General features: G+C 34.4%; 1 protein-coding gene across 1 annotated transcript in view; it reads right to left on the reverse strand.

Moving 5' to 3' along the window:
- Positions 1–15934, reverse strand: part of LOC121322318 (low-density lipoprotein receptor-related protein 1B-like) — a 155772-nt gene that overhangs the window by 16691 nt on the left and 123147 nt on the right. The window contains exons 48-58 of the mRNA XM_041262116.1: positions 15614–15746; positions 8425–8547; positions 7938–8060; positions 7203–7343; positions 6184–6318; positions 5642–5761; positions 4134–4375; positions 3444–3667; positions 2760–2866; positions 807–923; positions 224–397 (exon numbers count right to left, since the gene is read on the reverse strand). Coding sequence (XP_041118050.1) covers positions 224–397; positions 807–923; positions 2760–2866; positions 3444–3667; positions 4134–4375; positions 5642–5761; positions 6184–6318; positions 7203–7343; positions 7938–8060; positions 8425–8547; positions 15614–15746 — 1639 coding nt within the window. The remainder of the gene's footprint in view (positions 1–223; positions 398–806; positions 924–2759; positions 2867–3443; positions 3668–4133; positions 4376–5641; positions 5762–6183; positions 6319–7202; positions 7344–7937; positions 8061–8424; positions 8548–15613; positions 15747–15934) is intronic.

The following is a 15934-nucleotide window of genomic DNA, read 5'->3' on the forward strand; positions in this document are numbered from 1 at the left end:
GTAAGACCCCCTTTGAGGCCTTGGCATTCAGCTGCTGCCGATCTATAAGTATCCGAGTCCTGGCTCCAATGCAACAGATGCTGATTGTAAACCAGCAAACTCAAGGCTCCTAAGTATGCATCTTAGCCACTTCATGACCCTTGCGGACAATGATTTTAATTCCAACGCACTTAGAGAAAATATTAAATATAAATACATACAATCTGTATGCATAGCTACTTACTGTCTGGCTGCTTATAACGATGGGAGACCAAAACACTGGTGGTCTTTTCAAGTCCTGAATGAATATACTCCACTGGTTTGTGACCATACTTGTGTACTTTAAACACATTGTTTTTCAACCCAACTCCAAAGATATAATCCTCAAAAATGTCAATTTGGTGAGGTTGTAATATACCTAAAAAAAAACAAAAAAAAAAAAAACAACACAACATTGATTTGTATAAATATTTCAAGTTTATGGAATTGTTATTTATATATTTTTTTCCCCCATGACATGGGCATCTGGTTAATTTTCTATGAATTTAATGCACAAATTACAAAATAAAATATATCAAATGTATCCAGTGTACTTGACTATGAAACTTTATTTTAATTACAGTACCAAAGCTACTGCACTAATTCAGTGAATACATTACATCAAATTACTTTAAACGTAATTTAACTATTAACATTGAACTATTCATTAATACAAAGAAAAAACAGAAAATTAGATAAATCAATGCATTTCCCTCAATTCACCCGTGTTTGGAAAATGTAAATGATAACTGTATCTGTAAGTAACGAGTACAAACATATTAATCTACCATGTTTGCTGCTGATGGCCACCAGAGAATCAGATCCATCAAAACGTAAACTTCCAATCACTGAAAGCTCTGAATCAGCCCAATACAGACGTTGGTTGAAATAATCAACTGCCAGTCCTGCAGAAATAAATATCTCATGTTATTCTTCTTTGTGCAATTTGGCAATTACCAATGTGCAACAGCTCCTTCGGACAAATATGGGAGGATTTTGGATAAAGAGTACAGTACATAACCTAATTTAAGTGTTATTACACACCTTTCAAGCCCCTCTTAAAGTTATTGCATATACAATGAGCAGCATATATAGTGATCTTTACTTTAACTTAGGCATCTTTGTGCACACTTGTTTCTTGCTCTAAGTAGTCTTAATGATAAATATCCACTTCAAAATGCTCTGCTCTCACCATGCTATGGAAATATTTCTTTGGATTTTCAAATGTACTTCAATTACAGATATTCCATGTGATCTATAATAACAGCATTTTTAAATACATCCTTTAGAAATAGAACCACGATGAGGGGTCTTTTAAAACACTACACACTGTAAACAAGAAAATGCATGTTCCTAAAAAGGCTAAAAATGTGTCTGCAGCAGATCACGTAAAGCAGTGTCCAGCAGGAGTTTTATACAGCGATGCTGGTAAGCTGTTTTATACATCCTGCAACATTACTGTACATCACTACCGAGAATCGGCTGTTGACAGTCATTTAGATTCAAGTATTCACCACAAGATAAAGGCGGAAATCCAGAGCAGTACTGAGACTGCTTTACTTGCAAAGAAACAAAAACGGTGACTTCTATGTTCCAAAAGTCCAATGAAAACCGTAAAGCACAAAAAAATTACATTTTGACCTGACAGAGGCATTTGTTCGTGCAAATATCCCTCTTGAAAAATTGGACAACCAAAAGTTATGTACATTCTTCAGACTGAGTGTAGCAAATAGTGGAGTGATTCCTTCATCAGCCCAGCTGAGACATGAGTACTTATATAAAGTTGTCGAGTATCACAAGCAGGAGATTATGGAATTGGTAAAACAGTGTGGTTGCTTGTCAGTGGTCACTGTCGAGTCGACTGATGCCCAAGATCAGTATGTGTTACACATTGCATTTGTTTTGCAAGACGTAAAAGGTGAACATGCATCTGACGCACTAGAACTGAAGCTGTCCTTGCAGATAGACTTTACCTACAGGCTGTTAATTACCACACCGTTTCACAAGCTATTGTAAAGTACTTAAATAATGTTGACGATGATTTTGATAATGTCAGTGCATTTATCTCTATATTTGATTTAAAAAAAAAATTAAAAAAATCTGTATACATAATCTATAAAATAGTTCTGTGTGCATTCAATGAAATACAATACTTTACCTGTGACACTGCCATGAATTTTAAAGAAAATATCCACGATTTTCACAGGGCCTTAGTCATGATGTTTATAATTGATTATAGTCACTTTACAGAAATGGGTGAGGAATTGAACCATACTAGTAGCAGATAGAAAACAAAACTTTAACTTCAATACTTTTTAAAACTTCAATCTTAGCTCATGACTTTCACATTAAGGAAATCACAATGATTGCATATCCTGATCTTAACTAGATTTCAATGCAGTGAATAAAGCAAATCCTGGGTAGATTAAAAATGATGAACTGTGTTTGATTTTCACAGCTTCCATTTTCACTTGCTTAGACAGTAAGATACTCGTGGCACTAAATGCAGGCTGTAACCCTATTAAAGCTCAGATTAGTAGATTAAGCTAACTCAGCATCCCAAATGATTTTGTGTCTGTTTTACAGTAAATGACAATGGAGACTGTAAGTTACATTAACAAAATGTGCCCAGACAAAAGCATATTCCACATACAAATATATATATATATATATATATATATATATATATATATATATATATATATATATATATATAATATAAACATGAAACAAAAATATACCTGTGGGCCTTCTTAAATTCTTTTCGAACAATATTCTTCTCATAGTACCATCCATGGCTGCTTCTTCTATATGAGAATGGTCACCAATTACTGTCCAATACATCATTCTGTAAATATGAAAGATGATTGAAATAAAGTGAGTTAGTTTGAGAGACTTGTACTGCTATATCATCTGATACTAAAGTTGGCAAAAGCTGTGCTGGATTGGTAATGGAGAAAGTGATTCCTTTACCTAGCGGAACAATGGTCACAATTTGAGTTGGCTCTACCATTATAATGTGCTTTCTTATAGTCTTAATTCATATTCTTGTAGTATTTTACTCTATTTTCCTTTCAAAACAAATAACAAAGGGGTCAAGCGACTTTCTCTAAAGGTCACAGTTACTGGCTGAGGTGGAATTCAAACCCCAGAGCTCGATACAGAAAGTTGTTTACTCAAACTCCTAGACCCCTCAAACACAGAAAACCTTGTAGCCATCAAGGGCACAACGTTCAATAAAGGTACATTATTCACACCTGTCACCACCTTTCATTAAGAAATGTTCTTGTTAAGGACAGCTTAAGACATGTCAGAAGAGAACAATTTCATATTAACCAGACAGGCTATTTTCTAGTAAGCAATGTAAAATCAAATTATTGTATTTCTTAATAACTAATTAAAACAGATGAAAGACAATATCTTACCCTCGAACTGGATTAACAGCAATTGCGTATGGCTCTCCTGCAATGTTCGTTACAAGACGGGTACAGTTTGATCCGCCAAGCTGTCCTACATTAATGGAATATCTTAATCTTGTCCAATATGTTGTATAGTAGCTGAACCAGTGCCTTCTGGACTGATCTGTCCAGTAGATATTCCCAGTCACCCAGTCAGCTGAAACACCCCTGGGTCTTCTGAAGTCAGGACACTAGAATATACAATTATTTATCTTAGACCTATCAAATTAGACTCATTAATTAGACTGACATAACCTTTCAGTTTTTGTATGCCCTACAAACTTACAAGAACATGCTTATAATTATATGTGCATTCAAATATGCACAAAGCCATACTGACATTTGTACATTGTCTTCTATTTGACTACATTTATTTTGGTATAAAAAAGCACATGCAAACAAAAATTGTAATTTGAGGAGAATTTACAATACATTATATATATCTATATCTATCTATATCTATCTATCTATCTATCTATCTATCTATATATATATATATATATATATATATATATATATATATATATATATATATATATATATATATATATTCCATCCATTTCCTTAGTTTTGTTCTCAGACAAAGTTTTAAATTCTACAATGCAAAAGATAGCAGGGGCCAAAACGGCTTCTTTTGTTAACTTTCCGGTTACTTACTATTAATCCACTATTTGTTTGAGCTTGGCCTCTGCCAAGGATCTCTTTGTAAAAAATTCCACCTGGGTTAAACTGGGTACCCCAGATAATCTTGTGTCCTTGATACAGAACATCCATCCCAATGATTCTGGCATTGTCCTCAATGCGAGCTAGTTGTTTGTGTCCATGGCTCTGGTTAAATGGATACACAAAACCTCGGATTTCAGTGTCATTAGCTATGTAGAGCACTTGATCTTCTGGTCCTGCAGGTTGTTTCATTAATATGCAAAAAAAATGAATAGTGTCTAAATTCCATCCTGGGTTTAAGACAACAGTTTTATAATATACTGTGTTACTATTATCTACTTACTGACAAAAAAGTTAGGATCAATACAAACATTTAAAATTACATTTTAGGTCATATTTGTTAACACTATGCCACAATACAGTTTTATCCAATACAGCATATTGTTAATAGAGCTGTATCCAATTCAAACTGAGAGTGTTTATTGAATTATTTATTATAATACAATTGTAGCCAATTCAGTTCAAAACCTGAACTTAAAAACCACTGCCACTCTGAATTGGAATGTAGCCATGACATCCAAATGCAAATGCAGATGATGTGCCAGCAAGGAGAACCTGTACTTGTACAGTCACTGAAACACTTCAGTGCAAATATCTACAGATTGGCAGTTATAAAGGTCATAACATTGTTGACAGAATACTGTCAATAGAAGCATGTGTTAACTGTGATAAATAATACAATATTATGCAGTTGTAATGATGCTTTGTAATGATGGATACAACTTAAAGTGCTAACCAATGCTTTAAAATCCATTTTATTACTTAGCTTTATTGGCACTATTACTGGTACCCTTTTATTGTACTGAGAATCACTAGTTCTTGCTTTTTTTATGTCAATTCACGAAATGCAAATGTTTCAAATACAGCGTTGTATTTAAATTGTTGGATCCTTGTAGCTTAGTAGTAGGTCACACGGTTTGATTGCAGCTGTCCCATGCATACCAGGAAGCAGCAATACATTTTCATATTAAAGTTGTCTTTGGAATGCTATATTTGCATATTCCAGACTGTATAAAATACAAGCAACTAACTAAAAAATCTTCATCAAGGCCAGCAAAGGACCTGTGATGATAATGCGTTGGGTAGCACTTGTTCAGCCTGATTCCTGTATACAAAACAAACTGACATTGCATACTGTACTTGGAAGAGGTACAAGAAAAATGATTATTATATATGGTCTTCTCTGCACTGTGAACATTGTACTGTATATCAGAGTTAATAGTAGAAAAAAACATGTAGCTTGGTAATGCATGTACTGTACTTACGGTGTTTCTTAATATTAACATAATGAAAGTCTTAAAGCTAAATTATTGGTTGTGGTTTAATAAAATGACCGGCTTTGCATATATATCTATATTGATGCTGATAACATTGCATATCCACATTACATATGTTTCACATAGTTCAATGAACAAAAAAAAATTCTATGCAAATGCCATTACCTTTTGCTTTACAGGTGCCATTGATCTCCTTGTAATTTCTGTCACATGCACACTTGAAGGAACCTTTAGTATTTGTGCAGTAGTGAGAGCAGGAACCAAACTGAAGGCACTCATTGATTTCTGAAAATGAAACACAGATTGCATTTCAGAGACATTTTTGCATTATTTATTAAAAAGATCATCATATGTATGCATTTTCTAGAGTGAACAGTAGGTTACCATCTCAATGTTGACAAGGCCAGTAATATCTTAGTCTTGCTTGATCAACCTTTAAACTGATAAAAGAGTCACTTTATTAGGAAACATTCTCAATTTCACTGCTTTAGACACACTGTGAGGGTCATTGATTCATATTGACAGAGGAGGTCTAGGCGTGATGTTTCTGTCTCCAATAAATGCAACGCAAATGGTGCAATACAGTTCAGAATTCTGGGAAACAAAATAAATGATATTTGTTTGAAAAGAACAAACAAACAGTATCTCCAACTTATATCACTCCCCAAGATACAAACAAATCACAACTAAAAACAGTCACTCCGTACCTTTGCATTGCTTATCCCTTTGATTTCTCTGAAAACCGGGCTTGCATTGACAAACAGCAGCTGCTTTGGTTTGATTACAGACTGCATCTTCTCCACATGGATTAATTCTTCCTTCACAAATATCTTCATTGGGAGCTGAAGGAAAAAGGGAATAGCAAACATGTTTTCTTCATCGAGAGTACAGTACAATATGAATGTATTCACTAAGTATATCTCAGGGCTTTCATTAAACATGCACAGTGAGGTTATACATGTCTGGGTAATGAAATACCTGCATACCCAAACTGCCTGCAGGTAGTAAGAGACAGATCCAGGTCCACCTAGAGTGCTACTGTATCTGCAATTATTTAAATGTGTTTTGCTCTCCAACCCTCACGTAGCATATATAAAATACAGAGGAGTTCAATACTGGTAGCTGTTCAAATGCACATTTCAACAGACACCTGTCTAAAATGTTACTTTATCATACTTGTTAAATCTCCATATGACTTATTTCACTACCTACTGTATAAGCAAGAATTCTAATGGTTTCTTAAGCATACATACTTATCACCAATGTGTTGTAAAATGAATGCTGGGGTATGCTTTGCTGATAATACATGGTTTTGGTTGGTTGGTATTACAATATCCTTCTATAGGAGATATTTGCTCTTTCACTACAGAAAGCTATAAGAAGTCCATGTACCAGAAACGTTGCTGTCTCCTGGGTTCAAATCTAGTTCAGACTTCATTACACTGCAGGGTATTTTATTTCAGCATCTACCATATGTCAAAGATAAGATTGTCGTTGTTTGCCTTGAAGATATTCCAGATTATAAGGATATCAACCAAGTTTGGTGCATTAGGTTGCATTTTGTTAATATCATAACACAAATATAATCCAGTTATAACACACATTTCTAAAATTGGCTGGAGATTAAACAGATGCATTGTGACTATGATGCTAATTGTTCACCACAATTAGCACAGGAGAATTAGAAAACGCCAGGTTAAAATAAAGTATGTTTGGCAAATCTTACACTTTTTGCAATCACTCTCATCTGAGCCTCCATCTCCACAGTCATCAAATAGATCACATTGCAGCTCAGTAGGGATGCACCTCTTATTACTGCAGGTAAACTCAGACTTTCCACAGGGTCTCTGCTTTTCTATCACCTTCTCTAATTCATTAAATCAAATAAAAAATACATCAAAGGAGATCATACATTAATATGTACATTCAAAAACAAACATATCATCCATACACCTCACCCAAACCCTTGTAGGGAACAATATAAAATGTGAATATATTATTGTGAATTTATACTTTTCACTGTAAACCACCCCAAACATCATTATAATAATAAAAACATCTGGTGAGTTTTAATGGTGTATATATGCAGGGAGGTAGGTGGGTCATTTCCCTGGTCTATGTGCACTTTAAAAATGGTATGTTAGGATAATCCATCATATACAGGTTATTGACATTTTTTTATTGAAGTGAGTATGAGTAATAGTAAATTACAATGTGCATTTCAATGGATTTACTCTGTAGGTACCAGTACTCATTCTGGATAATAATTCAGTAATAAAGTATCTTATCTGCAGATATACAATACCTACAACTAACGATGGAGAAAAATATTGTAAAAGAAATTAAATTCAAGTATCTGTCAAGTTGGGCACAACACAGTACTGTCTTGCCTAACAATCTTTTATATTCTGAAGCTTTTGTTCAAAAGTACAAAAATAGTTCCTCCTAAAGTTTCACCTACCACACCATTCTTCATCTGAGCCATCTCCACAGTCATCTACACCATTGCAAATGTGTTCCGATCTCAGGCACACTCGATCATTTCTGCACCGATAAGGCCTTGTTGGAGGACAAGGTAACTTCGCTATTTGAATGGGATAAAAAATCAATTTAAAACACTCCAGAACACACAGCTGAACAAAGAAAACAGGGGAAAAAAAGATCTTTAAAAGACATTATGCTTTTATCCAGCTAATAAATAAAACAATAACAATACAGAGTAGGTATTTGTAAACATCCTTGCATTGGCTCAATGGGGCGGTCATGATTTTAACTCATCAGAGTAGAACTGGTTAATGCATGATGACAAGATGGATGTAGCTCTAAGTAGAGTAAAGTGAGTCCTGCCCTTTGTTATTACTTCAAGCCTTGATTTTTTAAATGAATGGTTGGTTTGGCAGTTAAAAATGTTCTAAAACACAATTCAAATAAATGTATTTAATACATACCACACATTTCAGGATCTTCATCTGAGTTGTCTCCACAGTCATCCTCACCATCACATACCCAAACATGGAGTTTACAAAGAGTGTTGTTGCAGACAAACTCATCAGCACGGCATATATATCCATCTGTAAGGTTTAATTATATTTCATTTATATTTTACAACAGAATAACAAAACTGTCAAAAAGTCTGAACCACATACAGAAACCAAAACATTTCCTTGGCTGTGGAGCTACAGTATGATCTGCTTTTACTGTGTCGAACAACAAACTGACAGATCCGGTTTCAAAATTGCATCTGTACTACTTATTAAACAATTGGGCTATACTAAAGTTGAAATGTATATGTATCTACACTAGTAAGAGAAATAGCATTTGAAAAAACACACATACACACACACACACACACACTATACTTACAATAGGCACTGTGTGCATGATACATATTTAAATATTATATACTACAAATACATTTAGTCCCTTCAGAGTTGTAGACTTGTGTAACCTTTTTTTCAGTACTGGAAACATTGAAATAATAATAATAATAATAATAATAATAATAATAATAATAATAATAATAATAATAATAATAATAATAATCTAATCTATTTTAATACATGTTAAAAAGGTGGCGACAACAATGGACGCATGTTGTTAACATTGCTGGTATGTTCATCATTAAAAACCGATACTGTAGTAGTGACAGCGCCCGACTATGACATTTGGACTGCGTCGACAAAAATACTGATCATAAATTTCGCAGCTGGGTTTTGATGACACAGTCAAAAAGAGTTTAGTGGGACATACAAACTGTGTTTCTTTAGAAAAATCTAAATACCAAATGTTAATTTTCAGCATAAGTTGTGATGTCTAATCAATAACAATTAAAATATTTTTGCATCATTTTATAAAGTGCATCACTGGTTTTGATTGTATTATACTTAACTTTAACTCAATAGACTAACACTTTTACTACTATTATTATTATTATTATTATTATTATATTATTATTATTATTATTATTATTATTATTACTATTAATGCTTTTATCTAAGTTTCTTTTTTTCTCTAAAGTCATTTATTTCACATTTTTGCCCATACCAGTTTTAATTAACGAGACTATAGACTAAATGAAATTTTTTAATTAACGAGCTGATAGACTAAATGAAATTACTTCTGAAGAGCTCGACATTGTTTGCTTACGCCCGAAATTCCGGAAGCGTCTGGGCCTTATAATATAATATATATATATTATATCGCATTTATCTATAGATAAAATTTGATTGCCATATATATATACTATATATATATATATATCATATATATATAGATATTATATTATACACAGTACTTTTAAAAGTTTTAGGCAGGTGTGAAAAAATGCTGTAAAGTAAGAATGCTTTCAACAATAGACATGTTAATAGTTTATATTTATCAATTAACACAATGCAAAGTGAGTGAACAGAAGAAAAATCTACATCAAATCAATATTTGGTGTGACCACCCTTTGCCTTCAAAACAGCATCAATTCTTCTAGGTACACTTACAACTCGGCAGGTAGGTTGGCCCAAACATCTTGGAGAACTAACCACAGCTCTTCTGTGGATTTAGGCAGCCTCAGTTGCTTCTCTCGCTTCATGTAATCCCAGACAAACTCGATGATGTTGAGATCAGGGCTCTGTGGGGGCCATACCATCACTTCCAGGACTCCTTGTTCTTCTTTACGCTGAAGATAGTTCTTAATGACTTTTGCTATATGTTTGGGGTCGTTGTCATGCTTCAGAATAAATTTGGGGCCAATCAGATGCCTCCCTGATGGTATTGCATGATGGATAAGTATCTGCCTGTACTTCTCAGCATTGAGGAGACCAGTAATTCTGACCAAATCCCCAACTCCTTTGCAGAAATGCAGCCCCAAACTTGCAAGGAACCTCCACCATGCTTCACTGTTGCCTGCAGACACTCATTCATGTACGCTCTCCACCTCTTCGGCGAACAAACTCCCTTCTGTTACAGCCAAATATTTCAAATTTTGACTCATCAGTCCAGAGCACCTGCTGCCATTTTTCTGCACCCCAGTTCCTGTGTTTTCGTGCATAGTTGAGTCGCTTGGCCTTGTTTCCACGTCGGAGGTATGGCTTTTTGGCCGCAAGTCTTCCATGAAGGCCACTTCTGACCAGACTTCTCCGGACAGTAGATGGGTGTACCAGGGTCCCACTGTTTTCTGCCAATTCTGAGCTGATGGCATTGCTGGACATCTTCCGATTGCGAAGGGAAGTAAGCATGATGTGTCTTTCATCTGCTGCAGTAAGTTTCCTTGGCCGACCACTGCGTCTACGGTCCTCAACGTTGCCTGTTTCTTTGTGCTTTTTCAAAAGAGCTTGGACAGCACATCTGGAAACCCCTGTCTGCCTTGAAATTTCTGTCTGGGAGAGACCTTGCTGATGCAGTTTAACTACCTTGTGTCTTGTTGCTGTGCTCAGTCTTGCCATGGTGTATGACTTTTGACAGTAAACTGTCTTCAGCAACCTCACGTTGTTAGCTGAGTTTGGCTGTTCCTCACCCAGTTTTATTCCTCCTACACAGCTGTTTCTGTTTCAGTTAATGATTGTGTTTCAACCTACATATTGAAATGATGATCATTAGCACCTGTTTGGTATAATTGTTTAATCATACACCTGACTATATGCCTACAAAATTCCTGACTTTGTGCAAGTGTACCTAGAAGAACTGATGCTGTTTTGAAGGCAAAGGGTGGTCACACCAAATATGGATTTGATGTAGATTTTTCTTCTGTTCACTCACTTTGCATTTTGTTAATTGATAAATATAAACTATTCACATGTCTATTTTTGAAAGCATTCTTACTTTACAGCATTTTTTCACACCTGCCTAAAACTTTTGCACAGTACTGTATATCATAGGCGGAATAGATTTAACTATTGCCCTCACATCAACTCCAATAAATAGCCTCCGTCTGTCATGTGATTGTTTCACATCACTTCCTACCCCTTTTCAAAGGAACGCCTTTCTTCCCTGCACTCTTCAGAAGAGAAAATGGCTGAACACCAATTTACACTGAACACTGAAATACAAATCATACTACAACAGATACTCCAAACATTAAAATGGCGATTAAAACGTCACTGTCACTGTTTTCTGACTCACTGAAATTCAAACAAATTCAACTCAACAAAAAGAAATAGGACATGTGGGATATAAACCAGACAGTGACAGAGAAAAACTTTGCTAACAGTACAGTATGAACTTCAAAAACATTTTCTATTATTTATTTTTGTTATTTATTTATTTACGTATGCTGTATCAGCTATATTTAAACAAAATAAAGTCGTATTTACTGTACAACCTTGCCTCACTTATTTTCTTGACTGATTCATATTATTAAATATGTACATCCTCTCCAGTTCATATTTAATGTGGGGGGGTGTGTGTGTATCTATCTATCTGTCTATCTACCTATCTATCTATCTATCTATCTATCTATCTATCTATCTATATATATATATATATCTATATATATATATCTATATCTATATATATATATATATATATATATATATATATATATATATATATATATATATATATATATATATATATATATATATATATATATATATATATATATATCACACTATTGACAGTGCTGTCTGTTGAGAGTTTATTAGGAGGTGTACCATGAATAAAACATCAGACGCACTCTGTTCACATATTGTGGAGGAAACAAGATCATCTTAGCTCCATCAACATTCATTTTATATCAATATTGTAATATGCATAACCTTTATTAAAGTGCACACAATGGGTTTAAGAAAAAAAATGCATAGGCTTTAAAAATTCATTTTATATTACATTTCAAAATTAATACCTTCTGATAATAACTACTGTATGCTTCAAACGATAATGGTGCAACCTGACTGCCTACAACTTGAAAGTACATGGTTTTCAAAGAATTACATTGGTGTACGGCCAAGGTTTTAACTAGAACCCCACTTGCTGCTCATATTACCCCTATTTTAGCATCCCATTATTATTAATACCAGCATCCCAATGATTAATAATAATAATAATAATAATAATAATAATAATAATAATAATAATATATAATAATAATATTATTATTATTATTATTATTATTATTATTATTATTATTATTATTATTATGATGTTTACTGTGATATTTAATATTTTCCCATTATACAAAAAACATGAGACATAACTACAGTAAGTAGCACATAAATAAATGAAATGTCCTGAACCCTACACCTAATGTCACTCCTCCCAGATCTTTCAGTGGATGTTACTGTCAAGCAACACATTACAAAACACTGAGCTTTTGAGTGGTACTGAAACATTGTTGCTATTTTAGCAAACTACATTCTGTTTCGCATTAATTCACAAGTCCTGTGTCCTCATTTCAACACAGCACCTGGTCACTCCTAAAATAGCGAAAGACTGGTGACAAACTGGGTTCAAGTTTGGCATATTCTGTTTTACTGTCAGAGAAACTGGTGAATTAAGTGCAACATCAGCAAGCTTGTTAATTACTTTCCAGAATGCATGCTATACAGTATCCAAGGTAGAAAGTATACAAAGACTCTTCAAATTACCAACAGTAATGACTGGTTAAAATAAGCAAGCTGTTTTTTTTATGGAGTTTTCCTGTTTTGTGTATGAATGTGTGCTTGTTTTATTATTGATACCCATATGTTACTATGGTTTTAATTGCAGCAGCTAAAAGTGCACTTGATTTAACATTATCAGTCATTTTGAACAGTTAAACATTTGAAAACAGCTGTGCAGAAAATAAATACAAAACAATATGTTAATCCTAATAATAATAATAATAATAATAATAATAATAATAATAATAATAATAATAATAATAATAATAAAATGTACTCAACACATAAGAATCAACCGCAAATAGTGATGAAAACCATTGTGACAAAATCATTCCAATACTAACCCCAATGTAAAATACTCTTGTAATAATCAAGCAATCCGCTTATAAGAATCATTTCAGGGTACACTGACTACATGTAACTAAGTACTTGATCACATGCAATGATGTCTACAGCCAATAAAGCTGTTTTGAATTTGAATTTGATCATATCTTGCGTGATTAGACACGTACGCAGTGTGGATCATGCAATGCATTGTTTTTAATCAAATGTGACTGTGCCACTGCATTGTACAGGTATGTTTTTTTGTGTTCTTTATTAGTGAAAACTTCTTTCAATAAAGTAAATACACATTAATTGAATACATACTGAGTATAGCAGTGTTATTATGTGATATGCATTAGAGAGAGTGGGATTGTGATGCGGCATGGTGAGGAGGAGGAGGAGGAGGAGTAGGGGGGGAGGGGTTGCAGAGCTTTGCACTTAATGAAAAACTGTGAGATTTGCATTGCAACAGAAAACAAGCAAGCCACAGATGCTTAAATGCAGTGGTAGTGCAGGTGTACTGTAATGTCATTTAAATTCAAAGGCCATTACATGTAACACTGCACAGCAGTTAAACTAGGCACCTTCACGAGATGATCACTTCTAAAGTATACTGTAGTAAAATAGGATTCTGCAGCCTTGAGTAAACATAATCGTGTTCATATAACAAGCTGCTTACCCACGAGGACTTGTTTTGATGTACTGTCCTGAGTGATTGAGCACCATTGACATTTTTATACTGCCTTTAAACTGCTGACGTGCGGAGTCGTTTTTGGAAATTGTAAAGTGATGTGGCCAAGAGCAGTGTAAATAATCAGGCTAGAGTGTTGATTTACAGTTTAAAACTAGTGTTGGTTTTATTTTTCTTACAGTGCAGTGGGGAAACAACCGCTAATAAAACAAACAAACAAAATAAACTGAGTTTTCAGCTGCAGCACTAACTAAACCACACTTTGTGTGGTCCCTGTATATACACGCAGGAACTTGTGATATCTAGTGGTCAACCCATTACACTGCAGGGAACAAAGCTTTCCTTCAACTAACATACCAGTTCTGCAGTACGTCACCACAGTAATAATATCTGTCTACTTTTAAAAATCAACCGCTTATAATGATTCTTATAAATGGAGTGCACTGTAATAATAATACTTGGTTTATCTGCTAGCTTAGGACCAGGATGTGCAAGGTGATAGAGCATTTAGCTGCTATGCTCCTGGAATACCCTGCCACAGCATATTGGGGACTGTGAGGCAGTTTTTTAAATCTCGTCTTAAGACTGATTTGTTTGAGTTAGCTTTTAAATAAAATTAGTAGCATGTTGTTGTTGTATGTTTTTGTATACACTGTGCAAGTGTGTGTGTGCCTGATTTAGGGGCAAATGGGGCAGTGGAGAAAAAAGTGCCTTAATATTAAAACTATTGATTCAAGTGTGCATCAGAGGACACTTATACACACACATAGTACATCTTAGCATCTCTTGTTGAATTTCTTGGATTATGTTACAACTTTTCAGTTATTAAAGCTTGCATGCATTTGGTGACACTTTAACAGTGGTGATACTATTTAAAAAAAAAAAAAAAAAAAAAAAAAAAAAAAGACTATTTAATTGACCTTATAATTGAGATCTCCATATTGAAAGGGAATGACAAAGAGCTGGTCATTGTACACTGAAATGTCTGTGAGTAAGTTTTTTTTTTTCTTTTTAAATATCACTTCCTGTAATTAGACAACTGGATATGCAGGCAAAAATAGGGTGCTATTGGTTCACGCTGATGAACCCAGGTTTCACTAGCTAATCATGGACTGGAGGTCTTTTATGTCTGTAACACACTGACATTAGCTGCGTAACTGTCAGTAATTTAACCTGCAAGGTGAGGGGTGACATTGTGAGGCTGAGCTCGAGAGATAGAAGCTGAATGATGGCTGTTAATTTAACTTACCAGTGCAGCTCTCTGCTGTGAATGGAGAAGGTGACTTGTAATTGTGTAGACATTCAGTGTTAACCAGTATAAATAGAATTGCAAGAAACCTATACATTGGATTCACGTTAGTTTAAGTGCAATAGCAATCCTATTTCTTCCTTTTAGAACAGTTCACAAATCACTGCTTTTTATTTCGGTAAAAACTGATTTCTGCAGTGAAACTGAAAAAGGAGAAGGCTCAGAGATGAATTCATGTGAAAAGATCAATACAAACCAACAGTGAATCTAGAAGCAGGCCTTACCATGGTCACAGGTTTCTTCATCACTGTGATCCACACAGTCGTGGACGCCATCACATCGCCACCTAGCTGGGATACAATGAGCTCTGTTCTGACATCGAAATTGATCTTCTCTACAGCCTGTCACACAGTCAACCTGTCAATACAGCACTACATTATTTAGCTGTCTGATTTATATTTCCCAGCCAAACAAAGAACAATAGGAAACACAGAGCATAAAGATTTAGCATTGCTTAAGATTGGGACAAATAGTCTTTAAATACAAATAGCACAATACAGACCCATTATTGTATTGGTTTAGAAAATACTGAGATTTATTGTAAT

This window comes from Polyodon spathula, chromosome 10 (genome assembly GCF_017654505.1).
Source record: "Polyodon spathula isolate WHYD16114869_AA chromosome 10, ASM1765450v1, whole genome shotgun sequence".
Taxonomy (NCBI): Eukaryota; Metazoa; Chordata; class Actinopteri; order Acipenseriformes; family Polyodontidae; genus Polyodon; species Polyodon spathula.